Source organism: Peromyscus maniculatus, chromosome 18 (genome assembly GCF_049852395.1).
Source record: "Peromyscus maniculatus bairdii isolate BWxNUB_F1_BW_parent chromosome 18, HU_Pman_BW_mat_3.1, whole genome shotgun sequence".
Lineage (NCBI taxonomy): Eukaryota > Metazoa > Chordata > Mammalia > Rodentia > Cricetidae > Peromyscus > Peromyscus maniculatus.
In genome coordinates, this window is record NC_134869.1 from 32,292,055 (window position 1) to 32,308,550 (window position 16,496).

The following is a 16,496-nucleotide window of genomic DNA, read 5'->3' on the forward strand; positions in this document are numbered from 1 at the left end:
CAGTAGAGGGCGTTGCTGGCTCATCACATTTCACAGTCCCATTTGAACACTGGCTAGAAGTAAAAAAAAAAAAAAAAAAAAAAAAAAAAAAAAAAATGTTAGTTGATAGACCCAAACCTTGGGTTTTATACAAATAAATTGCTGTCTTCTGTCCAGCTAGAAGACAGCCATTTCATTTTGACATCTTTTATCAAACAGCTCCATATAAGGGGTCTTGTGAAAGATATGACGATAGAAACGCCACAGTATTGTTAATAGACTGGTCCAAGTGTTTATATTTCAGTAACAAGGGGAAAAGATACAACTGATTTATACACACTCAACACAAAAATACATTTAAAAAACATTAAAAATCTGTTCATAATTGACATTTAAGTAGTCAGAGGTAGTAAACCCGGAACAATTCTGAAGAATAGACTTAGATCAGAGAAAAAGATTGTAATGTTGAGTGGAAATATATAAACTACAATATACAAAGCACTGCTCTGCTTGACCAGGTGCCAGGAGATAAGGTGGGTAAAAGAGGTTAAAGCCAGATCCTGCTCTGATGTGATGATTTTTATTTCCTGGGCCGAGCTACCCAAGTCTTTAAAACCAGAAGTGAGATGGTCAGTGTGAATGTTAAGACAATCATCCTGGGGCAGCTCACTGAAGACGAACTGAGTCACAAGCGCCATGTGATTGGTTGTAACATTAAGAGGAAAACCATATACAGACAAACGAACTTCGCAAATTCCTCAAGAAGTTAACATAATAGGAACACAGGCCAGCCCTCAGTAACTCCAGCACAGATTTCCCTTCGGCTTTAGAGCAAGACTGTGTTCTACACTTGCAAAATGAAGGAATTGATATATAAAGGGCCACATCACATGAAAACCACATGCACACATTTTTCGAAATAGAATGTCACTCAGAGGTGTATTCATACGGCAAATACCATAGAGGAACTGAGGCAGCCAAGTGTTCTTAATGTACTTCTCCTGGATGAGAGGCATTTGACAGGGAAGCAGATAAGGTCATAGCGCTAATTAGCTTTATTTTTGGCACTAAGGAAGGGTGGGTTTTAATTTTACTAAACTTAAATCAACAATATTAAGGATATTAAATTCAAAAGAAGGCTCTTCCAACACTTGGAAGTAGAACTCAAACAGGAGACCAGTTTGCAATGGTTTTGTTATAATTTATTCACTCCCAAACTTGCGTTAAGGATTAGTCCTCATGGTGATGCTGTTAGAAGGAGAGACTTAAGGCACATATTGATTTGGTCATCAGGGAACTACTTCTAAAAGAGATAAATGTGTTTATTACCTGGAGTGAATCATCATTAATCTCTCAGAACTGGACTGTTTACAAGGGTGGTTGTTATGAGCAGTTGGCTCCCTTGGCTCTCTCTTCCCTGTGGCCACAATTCTGGTGGACTCCTGTAATACTGAGCTCAGTAAATCTTTATAAAGTGTCCAGCCTCTGGTATTTTGTTATAGCAACTTAAAGCAAAGACAATTTTTAGAAAGGCACCGGAAAGAAAAGGTGAGTGTCATTGTTAAGGCACTGGGATGGGAAGGAAAGAATGGATTTCACCTACACCAAGAAAATAAAATCAAGTCAAATCCAAGGTTGTTAGGGTTTTTAAGGCTGAGTGAATTGAGCTTAAGAAGGGAGTCAGAATGATTTTCAGATTTCTGGCTTGGGAAACTATAGAAGGTAGTACATTCTACACAAGAAAAGATGCAATGATTTCTTTGTGTTGTAATCAGGGGGTGGGAGGAGATGGAAATAATTATAAAGGTAAGTTGAGTGTGAGTGATAGTTTTGGGGGGAGTTGTTTTGTTGTGTTTTGTTTTTCGAGACAGGGTTTCTCTGTGTAGCTTTGCACCTTTCCTGGAACTCACTCTGTAGACCAGGCTGGCCTCGAACTCACAGAGATCCGCCTGGCTCTGCCTCCCAAGTGCTGGGATTAAAGGCGTGCGCCACCACCACCCAGTGACAGTTCACTGTCAATACAAAATGAGCAGTGAAGCAAGGTCTGCAGTAGAGCAAACACAGCCAAGCCAGGTGCCTGGGCACAAATCCCAGCATTATTATTTATCAGGTGGCTTAACTACATGTGCCTCATTCTGCTTCTGTATAAACTGGAAGAAAATGGCAGACCCTATCTCTTGCAGTTTATAGTCATGAGTGCTTAATTGATCATAAATGCAGCATGCCCAGAACAGTTCCAGGATAATAGAAAACACACAGTTCTGGCTCGATATGATTGCTACCATTATCCATACGTGAGGATCAGCGGTGAACACCTGCAGGGCCACTATAAGGAGGCTACTAGGAGATAGATGTGGATAAATAGGTCCTGCTATGTGGATGTGACTGTATTTTTAGTAGACAGGTTATATCTGGAGTGGGTGTTATCCTATGAGTGCTATTGAACAAGGCTTGATACACATCAGAAGATAAGTGACCTCTGTGTATGGTATTGTTCAGAGCTATCCCAGAATTGATTTTTTTTTTTCTGAGCCAGTAGATGAACCATGAACCCATAAGCCCTCAAGATGTAGTCTGAATTACTACCCCATTCCTAACATCTACTAAAGAACCAAAACCTATTAAAGGGCTTCCGTTTCACCAGTACATGTCTCAGGCAATTTCCTGTTTCACACTCTAATGTGATATATATATATATATATATATATATATATATATAATATTATATTATATTGTATTGTATTGTATTATATTATATTATATTATATTATATTATATTATATTATATTATATTATATTATATTATATTATATTCATCGATACCTACCATAATCCTGAAGGTGTTGGGATAAGCTCCCCAGGCTGATAAATGCTTCCCCTATAATGACACCGGCAATGATATCTATAAGAGGAAAGGTGAAGTAAATAAAACAAGACAGGAATTTTTTTTCCAATACAACTGAAATGACAGCTGACTCTTCGCTCTGCAACTGGTCACTGTAGACCGCCACCATCCACAGTCCTGATGTACAAATGGCAGAAACTAACCAGACGGAGTTTGAAGGTCAAACTAGTTCTGAACTGTTAGTTGAGTCCCAAGAAGCATCACTGAAATGCATTTCAGAAAAACCCATCTGCTGCATCTTTTAACTCTACATCTGCAAACCAAAGTCTTCACTTCCTGTGAGGGCTAAGAACTTTCTGAGCGAGAATGGACACTACCATCCTACCACTCACATGACAGGGAAATGTAATTGCTAGTAATTGGGGTGTGGAGAAATCAAGTAAGAAGCATCCCTGCTTTCGGCGAGTAGCTCACCACATTAAGAAAAAAAAAACTATATAATAAAACAAGGGAGAAAAAGATATTTAGCAATTTAAAGAAATGAGCACAAAAGTTCATTTGGCCTATCAGGAGACAAACAAACATAACCCGGCTTATGGTTGTTGAGCCGTCCCTGTGACTTACATGGGCACACAAAAGTGAAGTGTGTCCTCATAGAATTTGCCTTCGGGACAATTACAGCCTTCTGCACAATCGTCATTGCACTGCTCGAGGGAGGAGAGAGAGGCGCAGGAACGCCGGCAGAGCGAGGAACAGTGGTGGTACAGCATGCCCTTCTGACACACCACGGCTGTGGACAGACAAGTGTCACTTAAGAAGGAGCCCCAGGTATAGACACATATGTTCACTCACGTAGATATCAAAGTGGATATAAATCACACGGCAAACACTATCTTGCATCAGTGAACACATCACAGATTTGAAAATAAAATCAATAAAATGAATGAATGAATAAACAAAGACATAGGGAAAACATCCCTGGCCTCAGTAAGAGTATAACATTAAGTGAGATTCCTATTCTTCAGATGCTGTTAACTTAGACATTCTGTGGCAGTCTTAATTCCTGTACCATATTTATTTGTCCTACGGCCTGAGTAAATTCCTGTGTTAATTTAAGTCTTCATAGTGCTATGCCTTCATCCTACTTTGCTCATCATTGCTTTGATAAAACACTGACCAAAACCAACTTGAGGGAGGAAGGGTTTATTTGGCTCACACATCCTAACCACAGTCCATCACAAAGAAAAGTCAACACAGGAACTCCACCAGGACCTGACTCAAGAGCCATGGAGGAAAGGTATTTACTGGCTTGCTTCCAAGTGCATATTCAGCTACCCTTTCTTCAACAACCTATCCAGGGGTGGCACCGCCCACAGTGGGCTATGCTCTCCATCAATTCACAGTCAAGAAAAATGTCTCACAGTTATGATGTCACCAGTCTAATGGAGGCAACTCCCCAGCTGAGATTCTTGTTTCCCAGATGGCTCTAATTGTGTCGAGATGACAAAAACTAACCAGTATGGTCATTATCACATTTATCATATTCTTGAAACCAAAGTAAGCATCTGTCTATAAAGGTGATACAATTTGATTTTATTGATCCATAAAGGGTTTGGGTTCTTTTTTTAAATCGTGTTTATACTTTATTTAAAAAAAAAAAACTACCAATTTCTCTTTAGATCGAATGGAACTAAAAATGGCAAGCTAGTTAAAATCATCTAAAATAGATCTTCACAATGACAGCTCCAGCTGACATGCCAGTGTGGATGGGGGAAATCTTACGGGCTCCTACCCCCAGATGAAGAACTATAGGCAATTAAGGGCTGTTGAGAATCAGTCTTCTCCAGAGGGAAGCCCTCCGATAGGTTGTCTAATTCCAAGTGCTCAGTCCTCAACACATATACATATGAGCAATATTAAATAGACTCAGCAGGTGGTGTTTATACATAGATATACAATAATAATGATTACAGAAGAGGTCATAACTGAGAGGGAATGGGGAGACACTGGAGAAGTTGGAGGGAAAAAGTGAGTGGAAATGATACAGAGTCCTCATGTGTAAAATTCTCAAAAATATAATAGTAAATTTAAAAACATCTGAAAATTTCTAAGAACTAATAAAAATTCGATTTTAAGAGTTTTTTCCTTTATTTAAGGTAAACAAAAATTTAAGATACTCTAAAGCAAACACCTTGACCATTCTGATTCAAACACCATAAAATTGTTAAATGTGTGATGTAACTTTGTGAGCACAAGAGTGGAGAGGATTCCAGATGCCGTAAGTAAAGAGGGAAGTAAAACACAGAGCTTTGAAGCAGAGGAGCGGGGTGCTGGTCCTAGTCATCTTAGATCTGGGATTTCACTCATGTGGAATGGAAAGTCCCTTATAAAACAAGAAATTGGAAGAGCCAGGCTGGAGAGATGGCTCAGCCATGAAAGGTTAGGCTTATAACCAAAACGTCCAGAAATTGGAAGAACTGCAAGCTGACTTCTCAAAGATGAGAAGCCTCGATGGAAGAAGGGACAAGGGCAGGGGTTAGATGTGTAAGGGACCTAAGGGCTAGTATTTATTTCCAGCTTTGCAGGCTGAGCCCTGCTTTTGTGTGTCAACAGGGAATGTAACAGTTTTCAGGAAACTTACTAAAACACACACACACACACACACACACACACACACACACACACACACACACACACACACAAAAGAGGCCCAAGAGTCCTAGCTGGAAAAATAATTATAGGAAACATACAGAATTTCCCTTAAATGGAACAGCAGACATCATCACCAGAAGTAGCAGAGTTCAAGAACATGAAAGAGCAACTGCCAAGTGCACATTGGACCTACTTAATATAGATCAGCTGTGTCACTCACATCAACTTTTTCCATATTCTTCAATATTTAGATATGACATTTCCAGGATAAAAATAGTCTCAAAATTTTCAAGTTATTTCTAATGCTTCTTTCAAGATACATAATCATACTCTAACTTTGTAATAAATAATTAACAACAGTTATTCGTGTTCTCTCTCTCTCTCTCTCTCTCTCTCTCTCTCTCTCTCTCTCTCTCTCTCTCTCTCTGTATGTGTGTGGAGGTGGGTGGGTGTGTCTCTCTCTTCCTTTCCCTTCCTTCCTCCCTCTCCCTCTTCCAGTGAGTTTAAGTGAAGCAAGCTAAGTAAGCATTATAGTGCCCACTCCTCAGGTTATAAGTTCTTTTATCCACCATATATCTACTTTAAACAAACAGTATTCATTTATTTTTCAGTACTTACACACTTATAAGAACATTTCAAATAACTCATATACAATATTGACCTCTCTTTGAAAAAAATTAAAAGTGGCCGTTAGGAATGCCAACCCCTCAAAAGAGTTACCTGGTCATCTGCCTGTGCCGCCATACTCACCACAGAATGAGATCTGTGCTCTGAAATCAATAGGCACCCCACGCTGGCCACACAGGTAGGCGTAGTGGGCAAGAGCGTTACACAGGCAGGAGCTCCCACACTTGCATGCATCATGGCGGCAGAGCTGATAATACAGCCCTGGACTCACGTAGACATGGCAAGGAGCAAAGAGCTCCTGGTGGATGACGTCACAGTGCGCGGCATACCCAACTGACAGAACAAGAAGCCATGAATCTTTCATACACCAGACCAGATATTACTCTAAGGGTGGGTTACCAAAACTACTCGAGTACCTCCCTTTCCTAAGGTATTGTTCCTTTAAATGAGAGCCAAGAAGTCAAGCAACTTACACAGGGAACAGCACCAAATCAATGTGTGAACAACACATTCAATCGTCCTTTAGCCAAAAATAACATGAGCAATGCATGGGCTGACAGAAGCAGTAGCCTCAGTCAGCCCAGGCCTGAGGGTCACCTCAGGAAACCTGCTCTGAGGGACTGGGGATTAGTATTTCCAGGCCTCCGTGCATGACAAGAGTGGTTCAGATAATGGATGTAATGACAAGTCTGTAGAAAACACAATTATCCCAGGACTGGCCATCATTGCATTCCAATGGCGTCTCGGGGTAAAAGACAATGGGGCAGATGTCACAGTCATCCAGTTCAACATCGGCACAACACAGTGTCCAATGTCTGGCAAGCGTGAGGAGCTCTCTTTTGTTTGATGACTTAATCGATGTGTGAGGGGTTGGGTGAACAGTGAATAGAAATTAGCGATTGGAATGTATTTTGAAGTCTGTGAGACATAACTGTCATCATATTATTTGAAGCAGGTTCCTATAATCACAACTTCAGATCAGTTGCTGACCAAATACAATCCTGTGTAGGACTGGCGAAACAAGTTGGACAAGATCAGGGAGCTATTGTCTTTCAGGAAAAGGAGAAAAGGTGAGGTATGTGGTTCCTTGATGTAAGTGTACCTTACATGCATTGGTTTCCTCGTAGATAAAAATCAGCCAGTCTTTGTATTGTCATTGGCACTGAGAGACAGATGGACATCAGATATTTTTTGCTTTCAAGGAACAAGACCAAATTTCTTTTGTTGTGGACATCAAGTATATTTATGTGTAACATTTTCACTAATTCTTTTAAGAATTTTATACAATGTATTTTGATCATATTCACCTTCCCACTCCTCCCAGATCCAAGGCATATTTATTTTTTTTTAATTAGGAAAAATTTTTCATTCATTTTACATACCAATCAAAGATTCCCCCTCTTTCCCTCCTCCCACGCCCCCAGCCTCCCTCCCCCCACTCTCCCCTCTCTGCCACAAGAAGGCAAAATCTGCTATTTACCTAAGTACTATTTTTTGCGTTAAATATGCATACATATGCAAAACAAGTGACCGTCCACTGTGAGAGACGTAGTCCTAACCCCAAGAATCCTGAAAGAGTAAAATCATGCACTGGAAAGACCATTCTTTTGTGTTCTAAGAAACTGTAGATCAAAACATATTGTTGTTACATAAAAGGTAACTCAAGAAGGTCCTTGTGAGAAAATATCCTATTCAGAATTATTGTCTTTTTATCTATTTTCTGTTTGTGTGTGTGTGTGGGGGGGGGTGTCTTTCTTAATTTACCTGTTTGGGAGTTTTAAGAAATCATAGTTCACAGCTAAAGTAAAAAAGAAAATCTCTAAAGCATGGACCACAGAAGGCATCAAGTGTGGAGTTTCGGAAAGTGGTGGAAAATAGGGGAAATGATACGAAGTGAAGGCTAATAAAAGCACAGCCAGAAGGGACGGCTTATCAAGTGAATTCCACTGACACCTTTACATGGTAATTTGATAACTAATAAAGTCATTGCAGCAGCAAGAAGGAAATCATCAATGTTAGAAACAAGGTATTAAAAACCAAATAAGATTAGGTGCAGAAGTAAATTCGTTTTTAAAATATCGAAATGGAAAGGAGGGAAAATGGAAATGAGACTTCAAAGTAATAAATCATATAGGCCAAGATTCCAGTCTACTCTTGAGATTAAAAAGTGGGAGTGATTAACAATCCTCTTTGTCACGTTAAAAACATCCAACACATTTCTTTTTTAAAGTGTTGGGAGCAAGATTATATGTTCTTCCCAGCACATCTGAACTAAGTTATGGGCCCCCTGCATATAAAGCTTTAACAGCTGCTGTGAGTAAGAATAAATAGGAGATGCACTTGAGTTACCACACTATGAAACTGAAGCTGAGCATCCTTAAACTATAACAGCAGTGTGAGAGTGTTTCCAGAATCCAAAAACCCCAAAATACGGCCTGTGTGTGAGTAGAAGAAAATTATAAATACCCATGATGTATAAATTTTTAAATGCAAAGCAATGGGTTGTTTTCTGTTCTTTTAAATAGCCTCAATTGCATTTCAAAGGCATGGATTTAGGCATATGATTGAACAAAAACACATAAGGAATGGCAGTGCTCTTATCATAATGAATAAATCATAATTTAAAATCATAGCATAATATTATAAAATTAGAGTAACATATTGAGCATCCCCCCTAAGTCTACATGCAGAAAGGAAGACTTACTGTTCTGTTGGTTAATATTACAGGGGTCCACCATCGGGACATGGACAGGCGCGAAACAAGTGGAGGAAACTCTCCACGCGTGGGCATGAAGCTGTGGCGTTCCTTCTATCATGCCTGATGGAGAACTAGAAAGCCAAGAAAATGCTCACCATAGTCTCTCTCATTCATTTTATAGGCACGTAGCCTTCAAATATTCAAATAAGTAAATACGATTTTGCTTAATGTTCAAATAAATCTTAGAACTTCAAGTTTTCTGTCAATTTTTAAGAGATATAGATATGTTGGCGTGCCGTTATTAAGATTTTCAAGGTGCTAGATTATGGACATGTATAATGTTACTGAATCTTCATTTCTGCCTTGAGAAGAAAACAACCTTATGCCCATTTTATAAAGAAAGCAAAGCAGTACCTCAGAGAAATGTTAATCTGTTTCATTAAGCTGGTATCCAAGAAAACAAAAGATCGGGCCTTGCTCCCACTCAGATAACCAAGCATAACACACAGAATCAAAAATTCAATCTGAGTGTGATTAGGGTAAATGTGGAGACCTAGAAGTACATAGTTCACATGGTCTTTCAAGCTAATGGCAAGGAGTATGGGGTAAAATAATCTATACTCTTGGCTCATTGCATCAATTTATATTATAAGGCCTGAAATACTAAGCAAAATTAATACATTAAAATTGGGGCAAAAACTGATATAATGTGACCTTTCCTTCAAGTTTCCCCACATCTTCTGTTTCCTCAGCAGACTAAAGCAGAAGAGAAACAACCACATTTTTAAAGTGAGACTACAACATCCAGGGACCAAATATGAGATTCCACCTTCAGCAGCACTCAAAACTCATTAATTCAACAGCCAACATTGACTAAGTGATTTCCCAACCAGGCACTGTGCCAGACTCTGTGAAGTTTACTGCACAGATCAAGGTGGATCCAGTCTCCTGAAGGGTGTGTAGGCCTGTGCTCACAGCTACACTGTGTCTGAACAGAAGTGTAGGTTTGAACTCCACTCTCCTAGCACCCTAGAAGATGTGTGCTTTGGTTACCATCTAGCTGAGACCACTTATTCAAAGACAGAGAAGAGAGAGAAAGAAAATGGTGCATAAGACACTACGGAAGTTGACCCTCGACTTCCTTCTTCCGTTTCCTATTCCTCAACAAGCCCCCAGAATGCTAAAGACCTATAAGAAGCCTAATATAAAAGTCTCATTTTGTTAAGATGAAGGTATTAAGATTCAAGAAACTGCCTGAGTTCTATTAATGTCTCTCCCCTGCCTTCCTTCTCCCTGTCTCCTCCCAGGGAAAGCAAAATATCTCAGGGTTCCCAGGAGGAGCTACCCAGAGCCTGGCTCTCTTATTTCATTTAGTTGACTTAAAACAATAAATTTGTTAAAGATAGGAACCAGAATGTAGGCCAGTTTATTTATTGTGTTTCACTTTATAAAATGGCCTTTCAGCTCACCATACTTGACTTACCCTAACAGGGCATGTAAAACAAATTCTCAATTAATATTTTTCCATTAAACTATGTTTGTAGATTCGCATTAACCTTTGTCAAGTAAAGAATTTTAACTACTTTAGTTGGAAAGCTAAACAATGTTCAAGAGTTATCTCTGACTGAAATATTATCCTGCATTCTTATCGCGCCTGAATGTTTATGCATGGAGGAGCCTGGTGCCTTGGAGAGTGGCAGACAGATCTGCCATCTGTTAACCACTGACTGCTAACCCATTCTGACAAACAAGGCCAAGAAAGAGGGCTTAATGTCTTTTCTGGACATCTGAGCCAAGCCTCCTAGCATGGTTTCTGTTTGGAAAATGTGATAGCTACATTGTTATTCTAACTTCAGGTAAATAAAAAAATCTAAAAGCAAATAAATGACATGAGAGATAATGTAAAATAAACTTTACTTTTTAAATTTTTAATTAAAATGTCAGCTCTCCTTGCCCATTCAGTGCACTTCCTGGTGTGCAATGAAAAGTCCTGTTCAATGCAGTTGACCATCCAGGATGGACAAGTCCTATGACTACAGGAACCAAGGGTCACCTCCTAATGCTCATAGCCCTAGCAGTTTGGTGAGAAAACTGATAAATGATAAATATTCTTCTAACAGCTAATCCAGATTTGACTTTGGCTACATATAAACTAAATTTTAAAAAGCAAATAATGTCTGCTTGGTTTGAATATTAAATCAGCGTTCATGACCAACATTTACAAAGGAAAGAACCACAAAGAGAAAGATTATGTATGAAGGTATTTGAGGGGGGAAAAACACATGTTATTTAGAGAACAGCTCTTCTATGGCATGTTCCCTGGATGATGAGGCCACAGTGACCTCTATACTTATTATACTCTGTTTCTGGCTATGACCACAAAGAGCAACATTTATTATTTTGAAATTACCTTAATATATTATATGCATTATTAGTTGTTCTCTCACCTATCACTAAATATTTCTTAGTTAGAATCTTTTACATAGCTATTATGGGCCAGCTTAAAGTTGCATGTAGTACAATATAGCTCTTTAAAATTTCATGTACCCACTGTGCAATGGTCAAGCCAAGCTAATGGACATAGGTACCACCTCATATTCTTGTCATTATTACATGAGGAAATTTGCCATTTAGCCTCCTAGCAATTTTCAAGTATCTAACACATTGACTCTTGGCACTGTGCTGAATGACAGATTTCTATTCATCCACTGATCAACAACTCCCTTCCATTAACCCTACCTTCAGCCCAGCTCCTAACCACTCCCGACAGCCATCAGTGTTGTTTTGTTGTTGTTTGGTTGTTTGGTTAGTTGGTTGTTGTTGTTGTTGTTGTTTGGTTTTTCAAAACAGTGTTTCTCTGTGTAGTTTTGATGCCTGTCCTGGATCTCGCTCTGTAGACCAGGCTGGCCTGGAACTCACAGAGATCCGCCTACCTCTACCTCCAAGTGCTGGGATTAAAGGTGTGCCACCATGACCCAGCATCAGGGTTGTTATTGTTTAATTCCATGTTTCTTAATGATTAAAATCCCTTCCTGATACTGCAACATCAGTTTGTGGAGGATAAGAACCGAGTCATCTTACTTAACTGGTTCCCAGTAGGCTTCAGACCAAATGGCTAGTACTTACACCATGACCCTGAACCAGGCACTGCGGATTCTCACGGGTATTGCAAAGCACATTCTCCTATTAAGGGAGACAAACATATTGCATTGTTTTTCTGCCAATGCAACACCAATTTTCATAAAATCCAATGAACTTAGCAAAATTTGTCTCATAGCTAACAGTGGTATCAAATAACACCAGTACTCACTGCAATTAATAATGAATGCAAATGATACTAAGATTTCTAAAAGGCTGCCAGTTGCTAAAAGCAGACCACTGAACTTGATATGTAGCAAAGGAGCACACAGGAGGCAGCAGGCAGCCACATCCTGAGTCACGTTGCGTAAGTCCGAGCCTCATTCCAGAATAGGAGCTAGGTCCTAGCTTCTTAAACCGTGGTCATGACACATATGGAGTCATGCACAGGAAAAGAGGTCATGAAAAGTTTGGCAACAGTCAAAGGTTTCTAAATGGGTAACCACCCAAACCCAATTCCAAGACCAATGAAGTCACATGCAGAGTGCGTGCCCGTAAGACCGGCACTTGGGAGGTAGAAGGAAGAGGATCAGGGGTTCGAGATGAGCATTGACTACACTATAGGTTTAAATCCAGCCTGGGTTACATGAGACATTTTCTTATCTCTAAAACCCATGTACAAAATGGTGGAGCACACTTATAACCCCAGCACTTGGAAAGTAAAGCCAGCTGGATTCCTGGGGCTTGGCCAGCCAGCCTACACTAATCATGAGCTCCAAACCTATAGAGATCCTGTCTCAAAAAACAAGGTGAGTGGTGTCTGAGGAGCAGCACTCAAGGGTGACTTCTGGCCTACATAAAATACACACATACCATCACATCTCATCAAATATGTTGTGACCCAAGGTGTTTCTCTCAACACTCAATTGTGTGGCATTGCGTGACTGTACTGCAACTTTGGTTCTGAACACACACACACCAGACCCTTTACACTTCACATACTGAAATGCCACACAGCACCAACAAATGCTGCTTGGAACACCTTGAGAATATTGTGTGTTATGAATTACGATGTGTGAACTGTACAAAGATTTTTACTCTTACGCAAGCATAGAGCCTTATTTTAGAAAATGTCTTGTTAATATTTTCCTAACACCATCCCCCCATGTAAATATCAAATTAATATACCTTTGGACTACATTGTGGTAGAATGTTCATTTTTTAAGGATTACTGTTCTACTTGTTGATTTGCATTTTGTTTTAAAAATCATTCTATTTTGGCTTAAGATTAGGATAAAAAATTTTAAGAACATCTGAAATGACCTTAAATGTATCTCTACCATTTTGTACTACACATTTGTGTGAAACAGCATTCTCAGTGTTTGTGATTACAAAAATCAAAATATTGAGTGAATCTGGGGGATGTGGAAGATGCTGTATGTCCTGCAGTATGGTATATTCAATTCAATTCTTTGTGCAAAAATGAACAAGCACGTTCATCTTCTTAGTATGCAAATTCGCTTTCATCTTTAATAAATGGTAAAAATATATTATAGCAAATAATTGTTCAAAATAATTGTCCCTGTAGATTATTATCACTAGATGTTTGATACATGTTTCTATGTTATATTGATATACCTAGGACTGCATAAAATTGCATGGATAAAAGGGGTTTAAATGGGAAAACTTTAAAAAGTCCTAAGATAAGTGACCTTGAATGATTTTTTCCCTTTGGGACTCAGTTTCTTCTCTAATTAACAAAACAAGGACACTAATTGGGGATAGTGATACAATAAATATGATGATATATGGGGAGCACATAGCCATTGATTGCTGACCACATATCAGTTATGTAAACATTTTTAATGAATCGCTTTCCTCTCAACTGACAGTCATTAAAGTCAATGAGCTGTCCATAAATCATACTTACAGAAAATCATCCCTGATGTTGCCGTTAAAGGTGCCACACAGACCTAATGTCCTTCTTTTCCACGCACTGGAGAGTTGAATATAAATTCTTTCTCCATCGATAGCAAACAAGATCTTTAAACCAAATGTGGTTCTTAGAAGAATGAAGAGGGATGACAGAGTCTGAATTTCAACAATGCCTGTAGGAAAAGAGCATATATACAACAGTGTTGTCACATACAGGCAGTGTTCTGAAATGGCAGAGCACAGCACTGGACATCTCCGTCTATGACACCTGGAATTGGGTGGCCAGATGGCAGGTCTGGCCTATGCTCCAGGGCTAAATCTTTCCTTAGTGGCTGATTTCTTTCTCTTGTTTCCTTCTCTCTCTCCCCCTTTCCTAGTCTTCAGCATGTATTTCTTATAGACTGTTGTCCACATGTAATTTCCATTGTCAAACATCTTGAATATCTTAGATGTTTGAATTCTAACCATCTTTTTCACAGCAGGTGGTGTGTGTGTGTGTGTGTTATACATGTATATGTGTGTGTGTGGTGGGGATGGATAGTATAGCAGAGATGTGGTATGGGGTTATATGGGGGTGTATGGGGTGGAGGTGGGGTGGAGATGTGGTGTGTGACATTTTGTATGTGTATTGTGTGTATGTGTCGTTTGTGTGTGTTGTATGGGGGACGTGGTATGTGTCTATGGATGTATGTATATGATGTAGTGGTGTAGTATAATATGTTATCCAAATGGCCATGATCCATTAGGAAGTAACAATTTCCTCAAAACTTTTCTATAGTTTTGTGAATGCCAACAAAAAAAAAAATGGAAAGCACAGCTCTTGCTAACCACTATTTTATGAGACACATTTACAGACAAATTCAATGTTCAAAACTAAACTAGTGACTTTGTCACCAAAAGCTCTTCCTTGCTCCTATGTCAATATATTTTTTTTTTCTTTTTTTTTTTTTTTTTTTGGTTTTTTCGAGACAGGGTTTCTCTGTGTAGCTTTGTGCCTTTCCTGGAGCTCACTTGGTAGCCCAGGCTGGCCTCGAACTCACAGAGATCCGCCTGGCTCTGCCTCCCGAGTGCTGGGATTAAAGGCGTGCGCCACCACGCCCGGCCTGTCAATATATTTTTTAAGATTTTAAATTTCTCAGTGTGGTCCCTAAAGCCATAAATCTGAGAAATATTCTTTGATCATGGCATTCTCCTCTTTGCCTCCCTCAAACGTGCCCAACTGAATCCAGCAGTAAGTGCAGGTCGCTTGTGTTCTATTGACCCTCATCGATCTGTCTCCTCTCCCACTGCCATGAAACAGCTCCTCCTTAGCTCTGCCATGCCTCACTATATAGCATGCAGCATGTTGTATGTCCAATATCTAACATCTGAAGTCACTTCCACACTGCTCATAGTCCTCATAGTCAAAAAACAAAGAAAAAGGAAGACAAAAGAAAAAAAAACAAATAAATTACAGCTCCTTAAAAAAATCACTGTTTATTTGGCTAAAGTGTGTGAGATTGCCATTTCATAAACTGGTGAAACGATAACAATTTTATATTCATTTCTATATGATTTTCCTTAGCATGATGCCTGCGTAACATTGACACGTGATTTGGAACACTTCTGAGAGTTTTCCCTGTGAGAGAAAAAAATGTTCTTATATCTATGTTGCAATGCAGACATAACAAGGTTCATCTCAGGAAACTACCACATACGAAGCTCTCTCCATACTGTTTGTACCCCACCTGCTTTCCTGACGTCAGATCCAGATAGTCTCTTTGGACCCTGTCCAGGATGTATCAAAGTCAATCCAGTTACATCGTCCCCTAAACAAGCTTCCCACACATGCCTCTCACTTCCCCCCTTGAAGCACCAGCTCACCTCTTTAATCTTAAGAATTGCTCAGCTTCAAATGCTCAGTGATGCATCATCTCCTTCAGAAAACTCGCCTGACCCTGAAAGCCCTTTCCCTGGTGTTGGGTGGCCTACTCCTCATTTCAACCCACAAAGTCCTATACAAACCTTGGAGTCTATCTCATCTGATTTTAAGATACTGTTTGCTTATGCAAATTCTAGGCCGCTTGAGAAAAACAATAAATATGGTGGCCTCCAGCATTTTTGGTGGAGTGATACAAGCACCCAGTAAATGATGTGCCGCCAACCAAGAGAAAATGAGCCCTTTGGGTGGCGTTTGCTGTCCACACTAATATACTCACAGCCTTGCTTCTTACCATTCAGCGTGAAGCCTTGGTTGGGACTGGTGAGGATTTGGCCTCCTCTACTGAGTGTCACTTGTTTGTTAAAATCATCCTCCAGAATTAGAGTTATCGACTGAAGGCAGACCAAACCCAGGTTCTGCATAAAAGGCAAAGTATTGGTGAGCAGAGACAGGGAAGGCAGAAGGGAGGGGGAGAGAGGAAACATGGAGAAAGAGTATGTACAAATAAGAATTGCTGGTACATATGGAGGCTTGGATGCCAGTGATAGATATAATGAAGCAACTGATACACAATTCATTTCATGTAACTCCCACCCCTAGCAATATATGGTTTATTATGGTACAACAAATATAATATATATTATATAAAATTTTAATAACCACATTTTCAGTTAAGTACCAGTAATTAGTTTCCATAATACATGGTCCATCACGGAGCTAGTACCACTAACAAACTTGTCAATAAAGACAATTCTATTGTA

General features: G+C 39.5%; 1 protein-coding gene across 1 annotated transcript in view; it reads right to left on the reverse strand.

Moving 5' to 3' along the window:
- Positions 1–16,496, reverse strand: part of Otogl (otogelin like) — a 142,555-nt gene that overhangs the window by 94,491 nt on the left and 31,568 nt on the right. Inside the window, exons 14-20 of the mRNA XM_076554398.1 lie at positions 16,028–16,151; positions 13,810–13,987; positions 8,808–8,932; positions 6,227–6,436; positions 3,449–3,614; positions 2,807–2,881; positions 1–53 (exon numbers count right to left, since the gene is read on the reverse strand). Coding sequence (XP_076410513.1) covers positions 1–53; positions 2,807–2,881; positions 3,449–3,614; positions 6,227–6,436; positions 8,808–8,932; positions 13,810–13,987; positions 16,028–16,151 — 931 coding nt within the window. The remainder of the gene's footprint in view (positions 54–2,806; positions 2,882–3,448; positions 3,615–6,226; positions 6,437–8,807; positions 8,933–13,809; positions 13,988–16,027; positions 16,152–16,496) is intronic.